At 42.2% G+C, this 15,016-nt stretch overlaps 1 protein-coding gene and 1 pseudogene across 5 annotated transcripts in view; one reads left to right on the top strand and one right to left on the bottom strand.

The window, feature by feature from the left end:
* Nucleotides 1-3,875: 3,875 nt before the first annotated feature.
* LOC147181071 (serotransferrin-like) lies at nucleotides 3,876-8,948 on the top strand (annotated as a pseudogene). Its single transcript, XR_015095339.1, has 17 exons — nucleotides 3,876-3,975; nucleotides 4,293-4,444; nucleotides 4,699-4,801; nucleotides 4,940-5,131; nucleotides 5,207-5,336; nucleotides 5,566-5,621; nucleotides 5,854-6,017; nucleotides 6,146-6,299; nucleotides 6,359-6,519; nucleotides 6,868-6,964; nucleotides 7,029-7,049; nucleotides 7,174-7,338; nucleotides 7,621-7,769; nucleotides 8,138-8,205; nucleotides 8,286-8,467; nucleotides 8,544-8,736; nucleotides 8,840-8,948. The product of XR_015095339.1 is annotated as a serotransferrin-like (transcript).
* A 2,344-nt stretch (nucleotides 8,949-11,292) lies between these two features.
* The window catches only part of LOC147181070 (serotransferrin-like), an 8,821-nt gene continuing 5,097 nt past the window's right edge, over nucleotides 11,293-15,016 (bottom strand). For all 4 annotated transcript variants that reach the window (XM_086077956.1, XM_086077974.1, XM_086077965.1 and 1 more), the window contains 8 exons: nucleotides 14,142-14,238; nucleotides 14,057-14,077; nucleotides 13,773-13,937; nucleotides 13,424-13,574; nucleotides 12,137-12,204; nucleotides 11,875-12,056; nucleotides 11,599-11,791; nucleotides 11,293-11,492 (listed from right to left, as the gene is read on the bottom strand). In XM_086077956.1, coding sequence (XP_085934082.1) covers nucleotides 11,449-11,492; nucleotides 11,599-11,791; nucleotides 11,875-12,056; nucleotides 12,137-12,204; nucleotides 13,424-13,574; nucleotides 13,773-13,937; nucleotides 14,057-14,077; nucleotides 14,142-14,238 — 921 coding nt within the window. In that variant the 3' untranslated portion in view covers nucleotides 11,293-11,448. The remainder of the gene's footprint in view (nucleotides 11,493-11,598; nucleotides 11,792-11,874; nucleotides 12,057-12,136; nucleotides 12,205-13,423; nucleotides 13,575-13,772; nucleotides 13,938-14,056; nucleotides 14,078-14,141; nucleotides 14,239-15,016) is intronic.

The following is a 15,016-nucleotide window of genomic DNA, read 5'->3' as shown; positions in this document are numbered from 1 at the left end:
TAGCAGTATGTGGCATTAAAGAACAATTTGATTCATTGAAAGATTTTGCAGTGGAGTAAGCATATGTGTTCCACATGTTGATAGTTAAGGGATGTCCCCTGTCCATGGGGTGCCAGGGAGTTTGTGGAGAATCAATACTTCGCTTAGTACGATGTGTTGTGGTTATGTTCAAGGTTGTACTGAGGGGCTTCCAGAGATACCAGATTGGCATAAAGGTCGATATGAGAAAGAGTGTCGTGATGTAGCAGCAGATGGAGATGCGTTCCCACTTCAAAGCCATCTCGAGATGATGTTCTTGGGTTGCTGCTGGAGGGCGCTGTCAGCTTCTTCAGGACCTTAGGGTAGACTGCCTGGTCCCAGGATGAGTCACTGGGATTATTCTGCCCGTATACCGTGAACACAACTTTAATAGAACGATGTCAGTGGGAGCCGGGTTGCTTCTCGGTGTTGTTGGGTGATTGCCTGGGGCACTGCAGGGACAATGGCTCCAGCCGGTGTCCTTGCCGGTCGGGTGGAGGAGATGTGATACCACGTATCATCTTTTCAGTGCAGGCGAACTGCAGAAGATGTCCTCTCCGTCACCTTGTGGGGTCCTGTCCACCTGGGCTCAGACCATTTTCTATTAATCACTTTCAACCATACATATTCACAATCATTTATTTCTGAAGGACCATCTGGTTGTTTTTTTGTTAGCTGGGAGAAAGTAAATGTTAGTTGTTTAAGTTCTGGAGGTCCTGGAACGTGCGTCTCTTCCAATGGAGCTGTTGGAGCCGGAAATGGTCTGTTGGTGTGACATTCAAACGGAGTCCAGCCTTTGGCTGAGTATAGTGACATTCGCACATTCATTAGTGCAACAGGAAGAGCTTGTAGCCAATTCAAATTTGATGAGGCCAGTGCTTTAGCCAATTTTTCTTTAATATTTCTATTCATTCGCTCAACCTGTCCTTGGGATTGGGGATGATACACTGAACCAAATGTGTGTGTTTAGCCCCGATGCCTTTTCTACTGCTTGTAGATGTTTGTTTTTGAAATGTTGGGCTGTAGCCCGCCGCTTCCTTTGCCGCTTTGTCCGCCGAATCATTTCCTGCTGACACAAAATCTTTTTTTTTTTTGTGTCCTTTACATTTTATCACAGCTACTGCTTTAGGCAGTAGTAAGGCGTCTTTTAACGCAAAGATGTATTGATGGTGTTTAATGGGTGTCCATGTTGCAGTCATGAAGTCATTTCTTTGCCATTCTGCCATGGCGGTGTGCACAACTACATGTGCATACGCAGAGTCAGTGTAGATGTTTACAGTCTTTCCTTGTGCTAACTTCAGTGCAGTTGTTACGGCCACTATTTCTGCTCGTTGAGCTGACTGTGGCCCTGTGAGTCTCTCTGCCACTATCGTGTCAAAGTTTGTTCCTGTCATTTGTGTTACATCAAAACCTGATTGGAGTCCTTTGTCGCCTTTAAAACACGAGCCGTCCGTAAATAACGTCAAGTCTGGGTCGTCCAGTGGTGTGTCGTAAAGGTCTTTTCTCAGTGAGTTTTCTTCCAGAATTCGCTGAGTGCAGCAATGGGGTTGTCCTTCTAACAGGCCTGCTGCCAAGTTAATTCCTTTATGTATAAACAAAATGTGGGGTTGTGTCAGGACTGATTCAATCTTTCTCTGCCGTCCCCCATGTCATAGTAAATGCTTGGCTGGTTCCGTACTGCACTGTACTGTGTGATGTACGTACTGTCAGCGGGTGATGTAACACAATGTGAGATGTTTTCTGAATCAGGCGAGCTAATGCTGAAGCAAAGGCTGCACAAAGAGGATGATGTTGTTCATAATCTTCAAGAGGCGTTGATGCATAAAGGCAAACATGTCTTTCACCTATCTCCCCCTTCTGATAAAGAACAGCAGAAACACTGCTGTTTTTTTTTTCAGAAACATCCAGAAAGAACATCTTGTTGTAGTCAGGGATGACAAGAGCCGCAGCTGATGACAAGAACTGTTTAAGCAGAACAAAAGAGTTGTCAGCGGCTGGAGTCTAAGAAAGAGTATGTGAAGCCAGGTGGCTCAAAAGGAGCTGTGTAGCTAGAAGGCAGGACGCCTCGGATGGTGCAGCTAGGAGTAGGTCATCCACATACTGCACCAAAACAACATCCGGAGGAAGTTGGAGAGGTGACAGTAACTGTCGAAAGTAATCATTGAAAAGTCCAGGAGACAACACAAAACCTTGAAGAAAACGGGTGTAGGAGTAACACTCATCATTCCACGTAAATGCAAAATACTTCTGCATAGACGGGTCAAGAGGAATACAAAAGAATGCATTAGCAAGATCAATGCAGGTAAAATGAGTGTGTGATGGAGTGATTTGTGACAGAGTCGAGTGAGGATTGGGCACCAGCAGGGTAGGGGTCATAACTACAGCATTAATAGCTCTTAGATCATGTACCATTCGAAATTTACCAGTTTACTTGTCGACTTCCTCCTTCCCCCTTCTGATAAAGGGCAGCAGAAACACTGCTCTCTCTCTCGATTTCTTTCGGGTAGTGAGAATAGTTGGTTATCTGAATACAGGCTGGAGATCGATGAACAGTTCCTTCAAAGCTTTTATTTCTACAGAATATTCCGGGCACAAGTGAGTGACAGACAATGGCTGTAGCCTCTCACAAGTGCGAAGATTACAGAGGATTTACAATATTCTTATACTATCTTGAAAGGCGGTACCACACAGTTTCCAGTAAACAGTTCAACCGGAGTTGACCGGACATGAGATAAAACTCAAGGACATCATTCAAACACAGACCAAAGCCCATTTGAGAAATAGAGGAGGTTATTCAGTCATGACTGCACCTGGCAGAAATTGCGATAACACTCGCAAGGATACATCCGCAGAACAAACTCTACTGAGGAAATGAGGAAATTAAAACAGTTATGACTAAATCGGGGCAGAAGATACACTTCACGTCTTATGAAGTAAAGTTGTTGTTTTTTAAACACATTATGGAGCAAAAAAAAGTTGAGTTGATGTTTGTATAAAATGTAACATTATAAAGCGCTATGGTCTCATTCAAAATACATTGCAACATTGTTGTTTTTTATTTATTTCTTTTTTTTGAGACACTGGAACGGATTAATGGCGTCATGTCTATTCATTTTCAATCTTGCCTGCAGCCATCATGGCTCTCCTTCATTTACTCTGGCCACCACTAGGAGCGCTATTACCTCTTTGGCAGACCAGCTGGTTGCAGCACCTGAGGTCAATCAGCATTCAGCTGAGCCAAGATATAAAAGGAGTGATGAGGAATCTGGGGTCCTCTCTTTTCTTCGCTTTTTGGCACAAAGAGCAAGGCCACAAATTGAACAAAGTAGGTGATGATGTCATTTTACATGTATTATTGAAATGTTTGCTAGCCCCCCCCCCCCTCCCAAGCTAATTAGCAATTAAATTGATCATTTAACTCTTAAATTGATAGATTTATTCCAATTATGCAAAATAGGCTTTGCGTAAATACTATCTGACTAAACTTTCAGCATTTACTTATTATTTTGAATTTCAGTATTTAACATTGCTGTCATCTGTTGGCAAATTGTAGCGGAAAATGCTCACTTGATGCTAAATGTTACATAAACAAAAAATGTTGAATCTTTGTTTTGGATGAGAATGTTCAGTTAGTTGGCATTTAAATTTAGCACAGTATAATGTATATTTTAACTAATACATCAAAGCTGTCAATTGTGAAGGTGTGTTGTGGGAGCGGGGGACTTGATTCACACAGCTTCCTTCCCCCTTCAAATTCTGCATTCGTAAAAACACCCACCCAATGGGGAAACCTGAGCGGACTGTCATTTATCGCTTCTGCTCCCTCCCCTCCAGTCCATAGTGTGACTATAAGAGGACTCTGACTGCAGCTCACTCTGCTGACCTGGAGACGGTCCACCATGAAGCATCTCCTCTCGTCACCTCTGAGTCCGACGCTACTGCTGCTCAGCTACTTGGGTAAATGCCAATATTTTACATTTTTATACACTAGCTTTTATCCATGGTTGAGACTGTCGTCATTAAATGGCATACCAACTCGTAGCCACTAGTACATGGATGTTAATCGAGGTATCAAAGTGCTCTAAAGGCTAAACAAACACAAGTGGTTGTTTATTTAGTGCACAATTAAACCGTAGTAGTTTGCTGCACTAGTAGCCAACTAAAATGTTTCAATGTATACTCTCTCATCGAGCTCAAGGTCCATATTTGTAAACTGTCATCACTAGTATGCTTGCACCGCGATACTACTTTGCTTTGTTGTACTTTTTTTGCAGTAGCTGTTGTGCTGTCGGCCACCACCGAACACGTGAGGTGGTGCGTCATATCTGACAATGAGCACCAGAAGTGTTTGGACCTTGCCGCCAAGGCGCCAGTCTTCACCTGTGTCAGGAAATTGGACTCTTTGGGATGCATCACTGCCATTCATGTGAGTGTTTTTTTTTTTCCTTTCCCAAATGGATCTTAAACAGAATGGTGGTCTAACGTTTGATTGCAGCATCTTGTTCAAAACAGTCGAGGTTGACTTTTCTCACTGTGCTTTCAAAAGGGCTGGGAGAGTACAAAGTAAACAAAAGTTTCTTGAGTTTTAGCAAAGTTGGCAACACTGGCTGTTGTGAAAGTGGCCAATGATGTGAATTAATTTTTTTTATTCATATGAATTTTTCACTTGTCTATGGACAGGAGGGTACAGCAGACGCCATCACCTTGGATGGAGGAGACATCTACACCGCTGGCCTGGAGGACTACAAACTCCATCCCATAATTGCTGAGGACTATGGTGCCAGTAAGTCGACAATCATTCGATAATGACAACATTTTAAGTCATGCTTTGGGTTTTTGTGGAATGCCTGAAAGCATATTGTCGCAGAGGAAAATGCCATAATTTTTCAAATGACATAAAATCATTCTTCAATTTGCTCAGATTCAGATAGCTGCTACTACGCAGTCGCTGTGGTTAAGAAGGACTCCGGGTTCGGAATCCGAGACCTGAAAGGGAAGAGATCTTGCCACACTGGCTTGGGAAAATCTGCCGGCTGGAACATCCCAATTGGAACTCTGATTAAGTTGGGTGTGCTGAATTGGGGAGGCATTGAGGATGAAACTATTGAGGCCGGTGAGTGATGTCAGTGGTTAGACCTGATTTAAGCCACTTTGCGTTTTGAAGCTTCCCCCTTTTCTGTGTGTGCAGCTGTGGGTAACTTCTTCTCCCAGAGCTGTGTCCCAGGAGCAGAAAAGGGTTCTAAACTGTGTGGAAGCTGCAAGGGAGACTGCTCACGTTCTCACAACGAACCTTACTATGACTACAGTGGCGCATTCCAGTAAGCAGTGCTCCCCCACTCGACTGATTTTTAAATGCTTTTAGTTGTTAGTGGTTGGTTCAATGGATCTTTATAGTTTAGTTGTGGTAGGACGTGTAGCTTGACCAAAAAGGGTCCCAGGATTGACCCCGTGGGATCAATGAAGTCATAGACACTTGGTCCGAGAAGTACGTGTCACTAAGTTTCGAAGCAGTTTTACATGTTTTTTTTTATGTGTAACTCTTACTAGGTGCCTGGTCGAAAAAGCTGGCGATGTGGCGTTTGTACAACATCTGACTGTACCAGGTGAGTTTCTTCAATGTACTGTCTTGTGTTCATTCACATTAAAGCTTTGTGTAAAAAAAGCCTTAACATTTAGCATCAAACCCCTGAACCCATTTGAGAAACTAGAGCTGAGTGAAACAAAGTTTTCTTGCCATATGGGCATTAAACTGTGTGGAACAAGACTAACTGCACTGTTTGGTGTGATTTTTGATCAACAGAAATTAATTCGATGTGATATTTTTTATTCTTACAGACAACATGAAGGCTGACTACGAGCTGCTGTGCATGGACAACACCAGAGCACCCATTGACAAGTACGAGGAATGCCACCTTGCCAGGGTACCCGCTCACGCCGTGGTCACCTGCCAAGACCCACAGCTGGCAGAGTGTATCTGGAATAACCTCACCACCGTGCAGGTAGGCTGAACACTTGATTTGAGAAAAAAATGAGGTTGTTATAAGGCCCAGGACCTGCTACTGTTGTAGGGGATTCCCTCCCCTTAAATTTGTTTAAATGTGTGTGTTTTTTTTTTTTTTTTATACAGGGATTTGACCTGTTCTCCTCTGAAGCGTATGCACCTGCCAAGAATCTGATGTTCAAAGACTCGACTGAAAAGCTTGTCAGGTTGCCTGCAAACGTCAGCTCCTTCCTGTATCTGGGTGCCAGCTATTTGGGCATCGTGCGCTCCCTCAACAAAGGTAACAAACACAATGAAACTCAGGTGAACACTTTAAGCAAAATTTGTATCACTTTTCAGAGGTCACTGCAGCTGGATTAAACACCATCACATGGTGTTCCGTGGGCATGAGCGAGACTCAGAAATGTAACGAATGGAGCGGCGAGGGCATGGTGGATGGCGAATACAAAATTCTGTGCCGGAGCGCACCTACTGTGGAAGAGTGCATGAAGATGATCATGGTAAAATGACAAATGTGTATACAAAATTTAAGGGTCTGCAAAACGTATGGTAGCTCCCTTGTAAAGTGTTAAAAAAAAATTGTTAAACAAATTGGATGGACATATCTGATACCAGAATTAGTTAGACTTATCATAGCTTTTGCTAAATGAGCTCAAATTAGAATTGGTGATCAAAAACGGCTAAATGGGCTAAATGCTGACCTCGCAACGTATAATGTAAGACCACTGAGTTAACTTTTAACAATTAACTGGGTGGACATTGCTACAGTAGGCCTATATAACGGGACAAGTTTGGCAGCCCATGCTTGAAATTGAAGTGTATTTCAGCCATTTTGTTTTTCACTTCAGCGCAAAGATGCAGATGCGTTGGCAGTGGATGGAGGAGAGGTGTACACCGCTGGGCAGTGCGGTCTGGTTCCAGCCATGGTGGAGCAGTATGATGAAGGTAAAAAGTGAATAGTTTGGTAATTGTGGCTCGCAAGTAACAGTTTTACATTTTCTCTCTACAGCAAAGTGCAGTCAAGCTGGAGGTAAATAGATTTTTCTATTACAATGACAAAAAAAATATTTTCGAGTCTTGGTTGACTCTCACAACTTTGCAATGTGTCATTATTGTAAAGATTTCATTTAAAAAAACTAATGTCGTGTATTTAGCCTCAGCATCCTCCTATTATGCCGTTGCTGTGGTAAAGAAGGGTTCTGGGGTGACTTGGGCAACGCTGAGGGGCAAGAGGTCATGCCACACAGGCTTTGGCAGGACCGCCGGCTGGAACATCCCCATGGGTAAAATCTACAAAGAGACTAACGACTGCAACTTCAGTAAGTGCAATGTAAAATGCATGACTAAATTGTAACTGGCATTTTTGGGGCATTAAGTGTTGTAGACTGACACTGTTAACAAATGTGAATGTCAGCTAGTTGTCTGGTCTAAACTTTGAGAGTTTGTCAACACTGGTGTATAGCAGTGCAACAATTAAAATAGTTACAGCCTTACTGGTGTATAATTATTCACACCACGGGGTATATGCATTGCGTTTTAATATACAGGTACATTTCAAGTTGTCTAAAATGTAACTATATTGCCATGTGCTGTTTCCTCAGCCAACTTCTTCAGTAGCGGCTGTGCCCCCGGATCCCCAGCAGGTTCACCATTTTGCACTCAGTGTAGGCAGTGGCAAAACTGTGGATGACAAAGCAAAGTGCCACGCAAGTTCAGAAGAGAAGTACTACGGCTACGCTGGGGCCTTTAGGTAAAGTCATAACAGTGCAGCGGTTAATCATTGGGAAAGCATCAGGCCGCTTTCTATTGCCCTTGGCATAATCAGGGCTTATTCAAAGTTTCCTATCCCAATTGACTTTTCAAATTAAGCCGGGTACATGCATCCTGGACTGGTTGCCAGCCAATTGCAGGGTACAAAAAGGCAAATGAGCTTTCACTTGTATGATGGGATTAGTCTTCAATTAAGCTACCATGTGTCTTGAATGGGGGCAAAAAAAAAATGTAACCACTCTACTGAGGCAGCAGTACAAACCAGAATTATACCATCTTGGAAAAACATGAATTGTAACTTAAAGCCTGAAATGCTTTATTATTGACTTAATTCTCCCCTCTTTTCAGATGTCTTGTTGAGGGTGCTGGTGACGTGGCCTTCATTAAACATACAATTGTTGCAGAAAACAGTGACGGTAACTTGACGCCTTAACAACCCCCCCCATCCAATCATGAGCACCATATCCTGTCACATCATACTTGTGCTCCGTTGCAGGAAAGGGTCCAGCATGGGCCGTTAATGTCTCGAGCAGCGACTACGAGCTGATTTGCCCCACCAAGGGTCCGGTGCCAATCACAGACTTTGAGTCTTGCCACCTGGGAGCCTCGCCAGCACACGCTGTGGTTACCCGTCCCGAAACCCACCAAACTGTTGTCACCGTTCTTCAGGAACAGCAGGTACGAAGTGCTCTTTTGCCTCATAATTGTCGTGCAGAAGCTTAGTTTTCATTTTCTATAAATCTTTCATTTCTAGACCCGGTTCGGCAGAACTGGCAGTGACCCCAGTTTTGCAATGTTTGAGTCGGCACCTGAGAAGAACCTCCTTTTCAAAGACTCCACAAAGTGTCTCCAGCTGGTGCCAAGCGGATGCAGTTATAAGACCTTCTTGGGACCAGATTACATGGATGCCATGACCTCACTGAGGCAGTGCACGGACTCCACACCAGGTTTGGCTGTTTAGGGGCTTTAACCTCTAAAGTATGGCGTAAAAGTCTGACCTTGTACCAGCAACACATCCACATTATCTAATTTGTATTTTATCTTCCACAGATCTGGAGAAACTGTGCACTTCCCACACCTGTCAGAGCAACTAGATATGTCACAGCAGCCACGTTGGAATCAACAAACCCTTTCTATAAATTAACATGTACCTCATTTAACAAATAAAAGCATTTTCAATTACTTGGTCTGACTCTTACCAGCAAGTATGTTAATTTTCAACCTACCTATGGTTAAGTTGGTGACTTTCCCAACTTGCTCATGTAGCCTTGCAGTCTAATAAGAAAATTGAGTGATTTCTTTCTCTTTTTTTTTTAAAAGCCTTGTTACCACCGACAGGCTCTACACCCAAAAGAAGAGTCTCCACTGCCACCACCCGGGAGCCCCTCCTCCCCTTGCATCATGTTTCATGCTAAAGCGACTGCAGCTAGCATGCACTACGCACACAGGCAAAAACCATGGAGTGGGCAAACCATGGTTTGTGCCACTTTATTTCAGCCTGAAGAAATCGAATGAATATTGCAGCAACCAGAAGACTGCATTATTTTTGCTTCTCAAAAGTCCAAGCGTTAATCTGTTTGGAAGCCATTGTTCTCTTTTCATTGTTAATGGCAGCTGTTTTTCTTTTAATGCTTTTTTTTTTTTTTTAAACAAGTTTACATTCAAGAACATACAAACCTCTTTCAAAATTCTTGTTCATTTTAAAGATTGTACAATACAAGAAAAGACATTTCATGAGAAAACAGGTCAACAATCTTTGGCCATTAGACAAATGAAGCATCATAGGAGAAAAAAGATTTGACAAATTACTGCTTTTCTTAATTTTATAGCTTTGAAAATGGACTTCTATTCCAGAAGGAAACAAATCTGGGGTAGGACTTGAATTTTTTTGTTTGTGAATAAAAATACCCGCTGACAAAAAATGAAACTGCACATACCGTTCTTCACATACACACCACGCACATTACATCACATCCGCAGACAGGGCGTGGGAAATTCTAACCCGAATCCAGTCTGAAAACTATTGGCATGAGGCTTGCAAGAGTACCCATTTTGAGCAGCTAAGGTGTTAATCTACTAATTAGAAGACATTTCAGTAATAAATAGTCAAATATAAAGCTTATTGTAAAGTAATTTTTGGGGGAAAAGTTCCATATTGCAGCTTTAATTTATGATCTTTAGAGAGATTTCCATCAATATTGAGAGCAGTCAGAGTTTCTTTTGAAATTCTAGCATTTCTTTCTCCCTCTTCCAACCATCGGGCCCTCGATCTAATAAATGCCCCTTTTGCCATGTCCAAGTAGATCTGATCCAAATGTAATTGAATATCTTTTCATTCAAGTTCCTCTTCTAAAGTGAGACTGTTAATTTTAGTAAATAGTCACATTTGCCAACTCAGAGGTTTTCCTCTTTTTTTAATTCTTTGCTTTTGTTAGAAATACTGTACATCGGACCTTAAATTTGAAAAATTCCCATTTCCTACCCAAAAATATTGTCACCATTTTCAATCAGAGTGTTATTTATTAAAGTTTTAATGGATTCATTAAACTACTTATTACTAAGTTAAGAGTTATTGAATTTCCAGTATCCTCTTGGGCCAGAATTGTCTTGGATTATCCCCAACTTCAAAATGATTTGCACGTGGTCTGTTAATGGGACTTTCTTCTCCACTCACTCACATAAATACACATGCAAACATGGAAACGAACCCACGCCAACTCGCATGGTAGGCACGTGACGGTACCACTCCTCCACCTGGAGCCCTGAGCCTTTTCCCGGGGTGGTGGTTTGCGCAGCTGCACGTTGATCTTGTGGCTTAGTCACTTCCCAAACAAAGCCTTCAGCGTACTGGGCATCACAGGAGGAGCAAGATCTAGATCCATAAAAATTAACTCTAAATTCCACGGTTAGCCAGATAAGAGAGCAGCAGGCCTATTGCTGCCACACCAGTAAAAAAAAAAAAGCTCCATGATGAAACATGCATTGAGCAAAATTGTGGATTATTTTTAAATCCTAAATGTTTTTAAACACGGTTTAACAATTTATAAGATAAAAAAAAGAAGGAATTACTTCATTTTGCCCAATGTGGAAGTATATATATACTTTGAATGAAGTTGTACCAATCTCATTCATAAAGCATTTAGGGTTAGTGGCTTGCCCAAGGAGATTTAAACATCCAGGATTTGAACCAGCAACCCTTCAGTCAGTTGACAGTCTGCACTATCATCTGAGTAATTGCACTACAGCTAATATTTATGCAAGGCTGACTTGATAGCAATCATTTCATGTCCAACATCCCAAAAGTTAGAAACACCTTTCCATTTGAGCGTGATAAACATTGTTCAAGTTCCCAAAGTAGCCAACTCAAAAACCCAATAAACCATTTCACTCTATTTTATTTAACTGTGCAAGGCTACACAAGCAGGTGGTGGGTGGGGAAAGTGACTAACTTAACCATAGGTTGACTTAAACTAACATACTTTCTGGTAATAAATCAGAGCAAGTCATTGAAAAGCCTTTATTTGATAAATGAGGTACATGCGAGATAATGTACTGAAACACTTTGCAAAATGTCTTGAAGTGATTTATGTTTGGATATGTTGATTTCAAAATGGCTGCTGTGACATCAATATGCATTTTGGAGAAGTAGTTTAAGCCATCTAGTTGCTCTGACAGGTGTGGGAAGTGCACAGTTTCTCCAGATCTGTGGAAGACAAAATAGAAATTAGATATTGTGGATGTGTTGCTGGTATGAAATCAGACTTTTACTCCATACTTTGAGGGAGGTTTAAGCCCCTAAACAGCCAAACCTGGTGTGGAGTCCGTGCACTGCCTCAGTGAGGTCATGGCATCCATGTAATCTGGTCCCAAGAAGGTCTTATAACTGCATCCGCTTGGCACCAGCTGGAGACACTTTGTGGAGTCTTTGAAAAGGAGGTTCTTCTCAGGTGCCGACTCAAACATTTTGAAAGTGGTGTCGCTGCCTTCTCTGCCGAACCGGGTCTGGAAATGAAATGGAAAATGAAAATCAATCTTCTACACTACTTGCAAGGACGACACTTATGAGGCAAAAGAGCACTTCGTACCTGCTGTTCCTGAAGAATTCTGACAACATTTTCGCGGATCTCGGGACGGGTCATCACAGCGTGTGCTGGGGAGGCTCCCAGGTGGCAAGACTCAAAGTCCGTGATTGGCACCGGACCCTTGGTGGGGCAAATCAGCTCGTAGTCGCCGCTCAAGACATTAACGGCCCATGCTGCACCCTTTCCTGCAACGGAGCACAAGTATGATGTGACAGGATATGGTGCTGATGATTTGATGGAGGGGGTTGTTAAGGCGTCAAGTTACCGTCACTGTTTTCTGCAACGATTGTATGTTTAATGAAGGCCACGTCGCCAGCACCCTCAACAAGACATCTGAAAAGAGAGGGGAGAATTAATTCAGTAAGATCTAGCTTCCATCTACTAATGCAGCATTTCAGGTTTTAAGCTACTAGCTATAGCCGTTTCTTGCTATAGGCCAAGTAGGCGGGGCTGCCTAGGGCCCCAAAGCACTATGGTTGCTAGCTAAGGAGCTACCATGCATCTTACCCGAGGACAGAGATGGGAAGTATTTTTACTTTGCTACTGTACTTAAGTATTATTTTTTTCCCCAAATATCTGTACTTGAATATGTTTTTATTCGGGTGACGTTTTACTTCTTACTTTTCAAACGCAAATATCTGTGCTTTTTAAATTTTGAAAATGGGGTCGTTACTTTTTGGGTGCGTGACATGCAAAAGCTCACGTGCCGCTAATCAGTCTTCTGGGTTTAGGAAAATAAAGAATTTCTATTTTTTGTTTTATTTTGAAAAAGGTCAATTCACTTTTTTGACTCAAGTATATTTTCAAGTTGGTATTTTTGTGCTTTTACTTATGTAAGGGAGTGACTTCAGTACTTTTACGATTATCAGAGTAGTTTTTTGCACAAATAACAGTTCTTTGACATAAAGACTGAACACTAGTACTTTCGACATCTCTGCCTGAAGAAGATTAAAATGCCCCGTCTTAACATTTGTTTATTACATCCCTTTTATGCTTAAAAAAAATAAAAATAAAATACAACAACATAGTATATACATAAAATAAACTGATGGATAGCAGTGGCTTAAAAATAAAAAAAAAATAAAATAAAAAATAATAATAAATAAATAAAGCAGTGGCTGGTGTTTTTGTGTCAGAGTGAGGGACGTAGAGCAGAGTTTGGCGTACAGCATCTTGCCTAGGGCCCCCATAAAGCTAGAAATGGCCCCCCTGCTACTATCCATGTTTTTCCTAGGCGGCATGGTGTAATAGTGGTTAACGCTGCTGCCTCAGTAGAGGGATTACAATCATTTGCCAGGTACTCCAACATTTGCCCTTGGTCAAAATGCATGGTAGCTAAAATTGAAGACTAAACCCATCATACGAGTGAAAGCTCGTTTGCACTTTTGTTCCCTGCAATTGGCTGGCAACCAGTCCAGGATGCATGTACCCGGCTTCATTTGAAAAGTCAATTGGGATAGGAAACTTTGAATAAGCCCTGATTATGCCAAGGGCAATAGAAAGCGGCCTGATGCTTTCCCAATGATTAACCGCTGCACTGTTATGACTTTACCTAAAGGCCCCAGCGTAGCCGTAGTACTTCTCTTCTGAACTTGCTTGGCACTTTGCTTTGTCATCCACAGTTTTGCCACTGCCTACACACTGAGTGCAAAATGGTGAACCTGCTGGGGATCCGGGGGCACAGCCGCTACTGAAGAACTTGGCTGAGGAAATAGCACAAGGCAATAGCGTTATTTTAGGTAATTTGATTTACCTGCGATATTAGGCTCTGTGTACTTTTGTGTGTAACCAATTATACACTAGTAAGGCTGCAACCATTTTAATTGTTGCACTAGCTGACATTCATATTAGCTACCTGTAGGTGTCAGTCTGCAACAACACCTACATGCAAGTGTACTTACTGAAGTCGCAGTCGTTAGTCTCCTTGTGGATTTTACCCATGGGGATGTTCCAGCCGGCGGTCCTGCCAAAGCCTGTGTGGCATGACCTCTTGCTCCTCAGCGTTGCCCAAGTCACCCCAGAACCCTTCTTCACCACAGCAACGGCATAGTAGGAGGATGCTGAGGCTAAATACACAACAGTTATTTGAAATCTTCAGAAAAAAATAGGCACATTGCAAAGTTGTGAGAGTCAACCAAAACTCCAAAATTGTGTTTTTGTCATTTTAATAGAAAAATTAATTTACCTCCAGCTTGACTGCACTTTGCTGTGGAGAGAAAATGTAAAACTGTTACTTGCGAGCCACAATTACCAAACTATTCACTTTTTACCTTCATCATACTGCTCCACCATGGCTGGAACCAGACCGCACTGCCCAGCGGTGTACACCTCTCCTCCATCCACTGCCATTGCATCTGCATCTTTGCTCTAAAGTGAAAAACAAAATGGCTTAAATCCACTTCAATTTCAAGCATGGGAATAGGAATGTCCACCCAGTTATGTGAAAGAGTCAGTTTTTTCTCAAATTTTTCAAACTTGACAGTCTTCATACATAACACTTGGGGCAGTATACCTGCTTCTAATTGGTAACCTTGCCGGCAAGATGAATTCTCGCGGTATTTTTGAGTTCACAAATTCTGCGAGAATACATCTTGTACCGCTCCCGCTGATACGTTTGCAGCCAATCTTTCCGATCGGACCAATCAGGCGTTGTTTAGGCAGGACGAAACCAATAAGCGCCGATGCCGGGGGTAAACAAACAAACCTAACAGACGAATGGATGCTGCAATTAATTATGTTCTTGCAAAATTACTCACTGTTCCCTTGTTGAATTTGAGCAGCGAGAGGAGTTTCGTGAATTTTTAGTCTGGTAAAGATGTTTGTGCTTCCCCCCACCCAAAGACGTGTCGGAAGACAAGATTTTCATCCGTTGCCTTGATTGGTCAAAACAAGTGTGCAAAGATGCCGCATCGTCCAATCGGCACGAAGTATTGTACAGTAAGTCCCGCCTTTCCTGAACAAGTCTGCCTCGAGAAGTACCAGATTGATAATGTGAAGAACTCACCGAGTGAATCACAATTATCAAACTGGCTTATCTAATTGGAGCTCATTTGGCAAAATGCCATCATAAACTATAGTAGCTGACTAAATGCCTATTGCATACATGTGTTCTTAAATCCTGACATCCTGTAATGTCCACCAATTT

Source organism: Leptonotus elevatus, chromosome 1 (genome assembly GCF_054856555.1).
Source record: "Leptonotus elevatus isolate MCC_2025b chromosome 1, RoL_Lele_1.0, whole genome shotgun sequence".
Lineage (NCBI taxonomy): Eukaryota > Metazoa > Chordata > Actinopteri > Syngnathiformes > Syngnathidae > Leptonotus > Leptonotus elevatus.
This window is presented reverse-complemented; position numbering and strand designations above follow the sequence as displayed.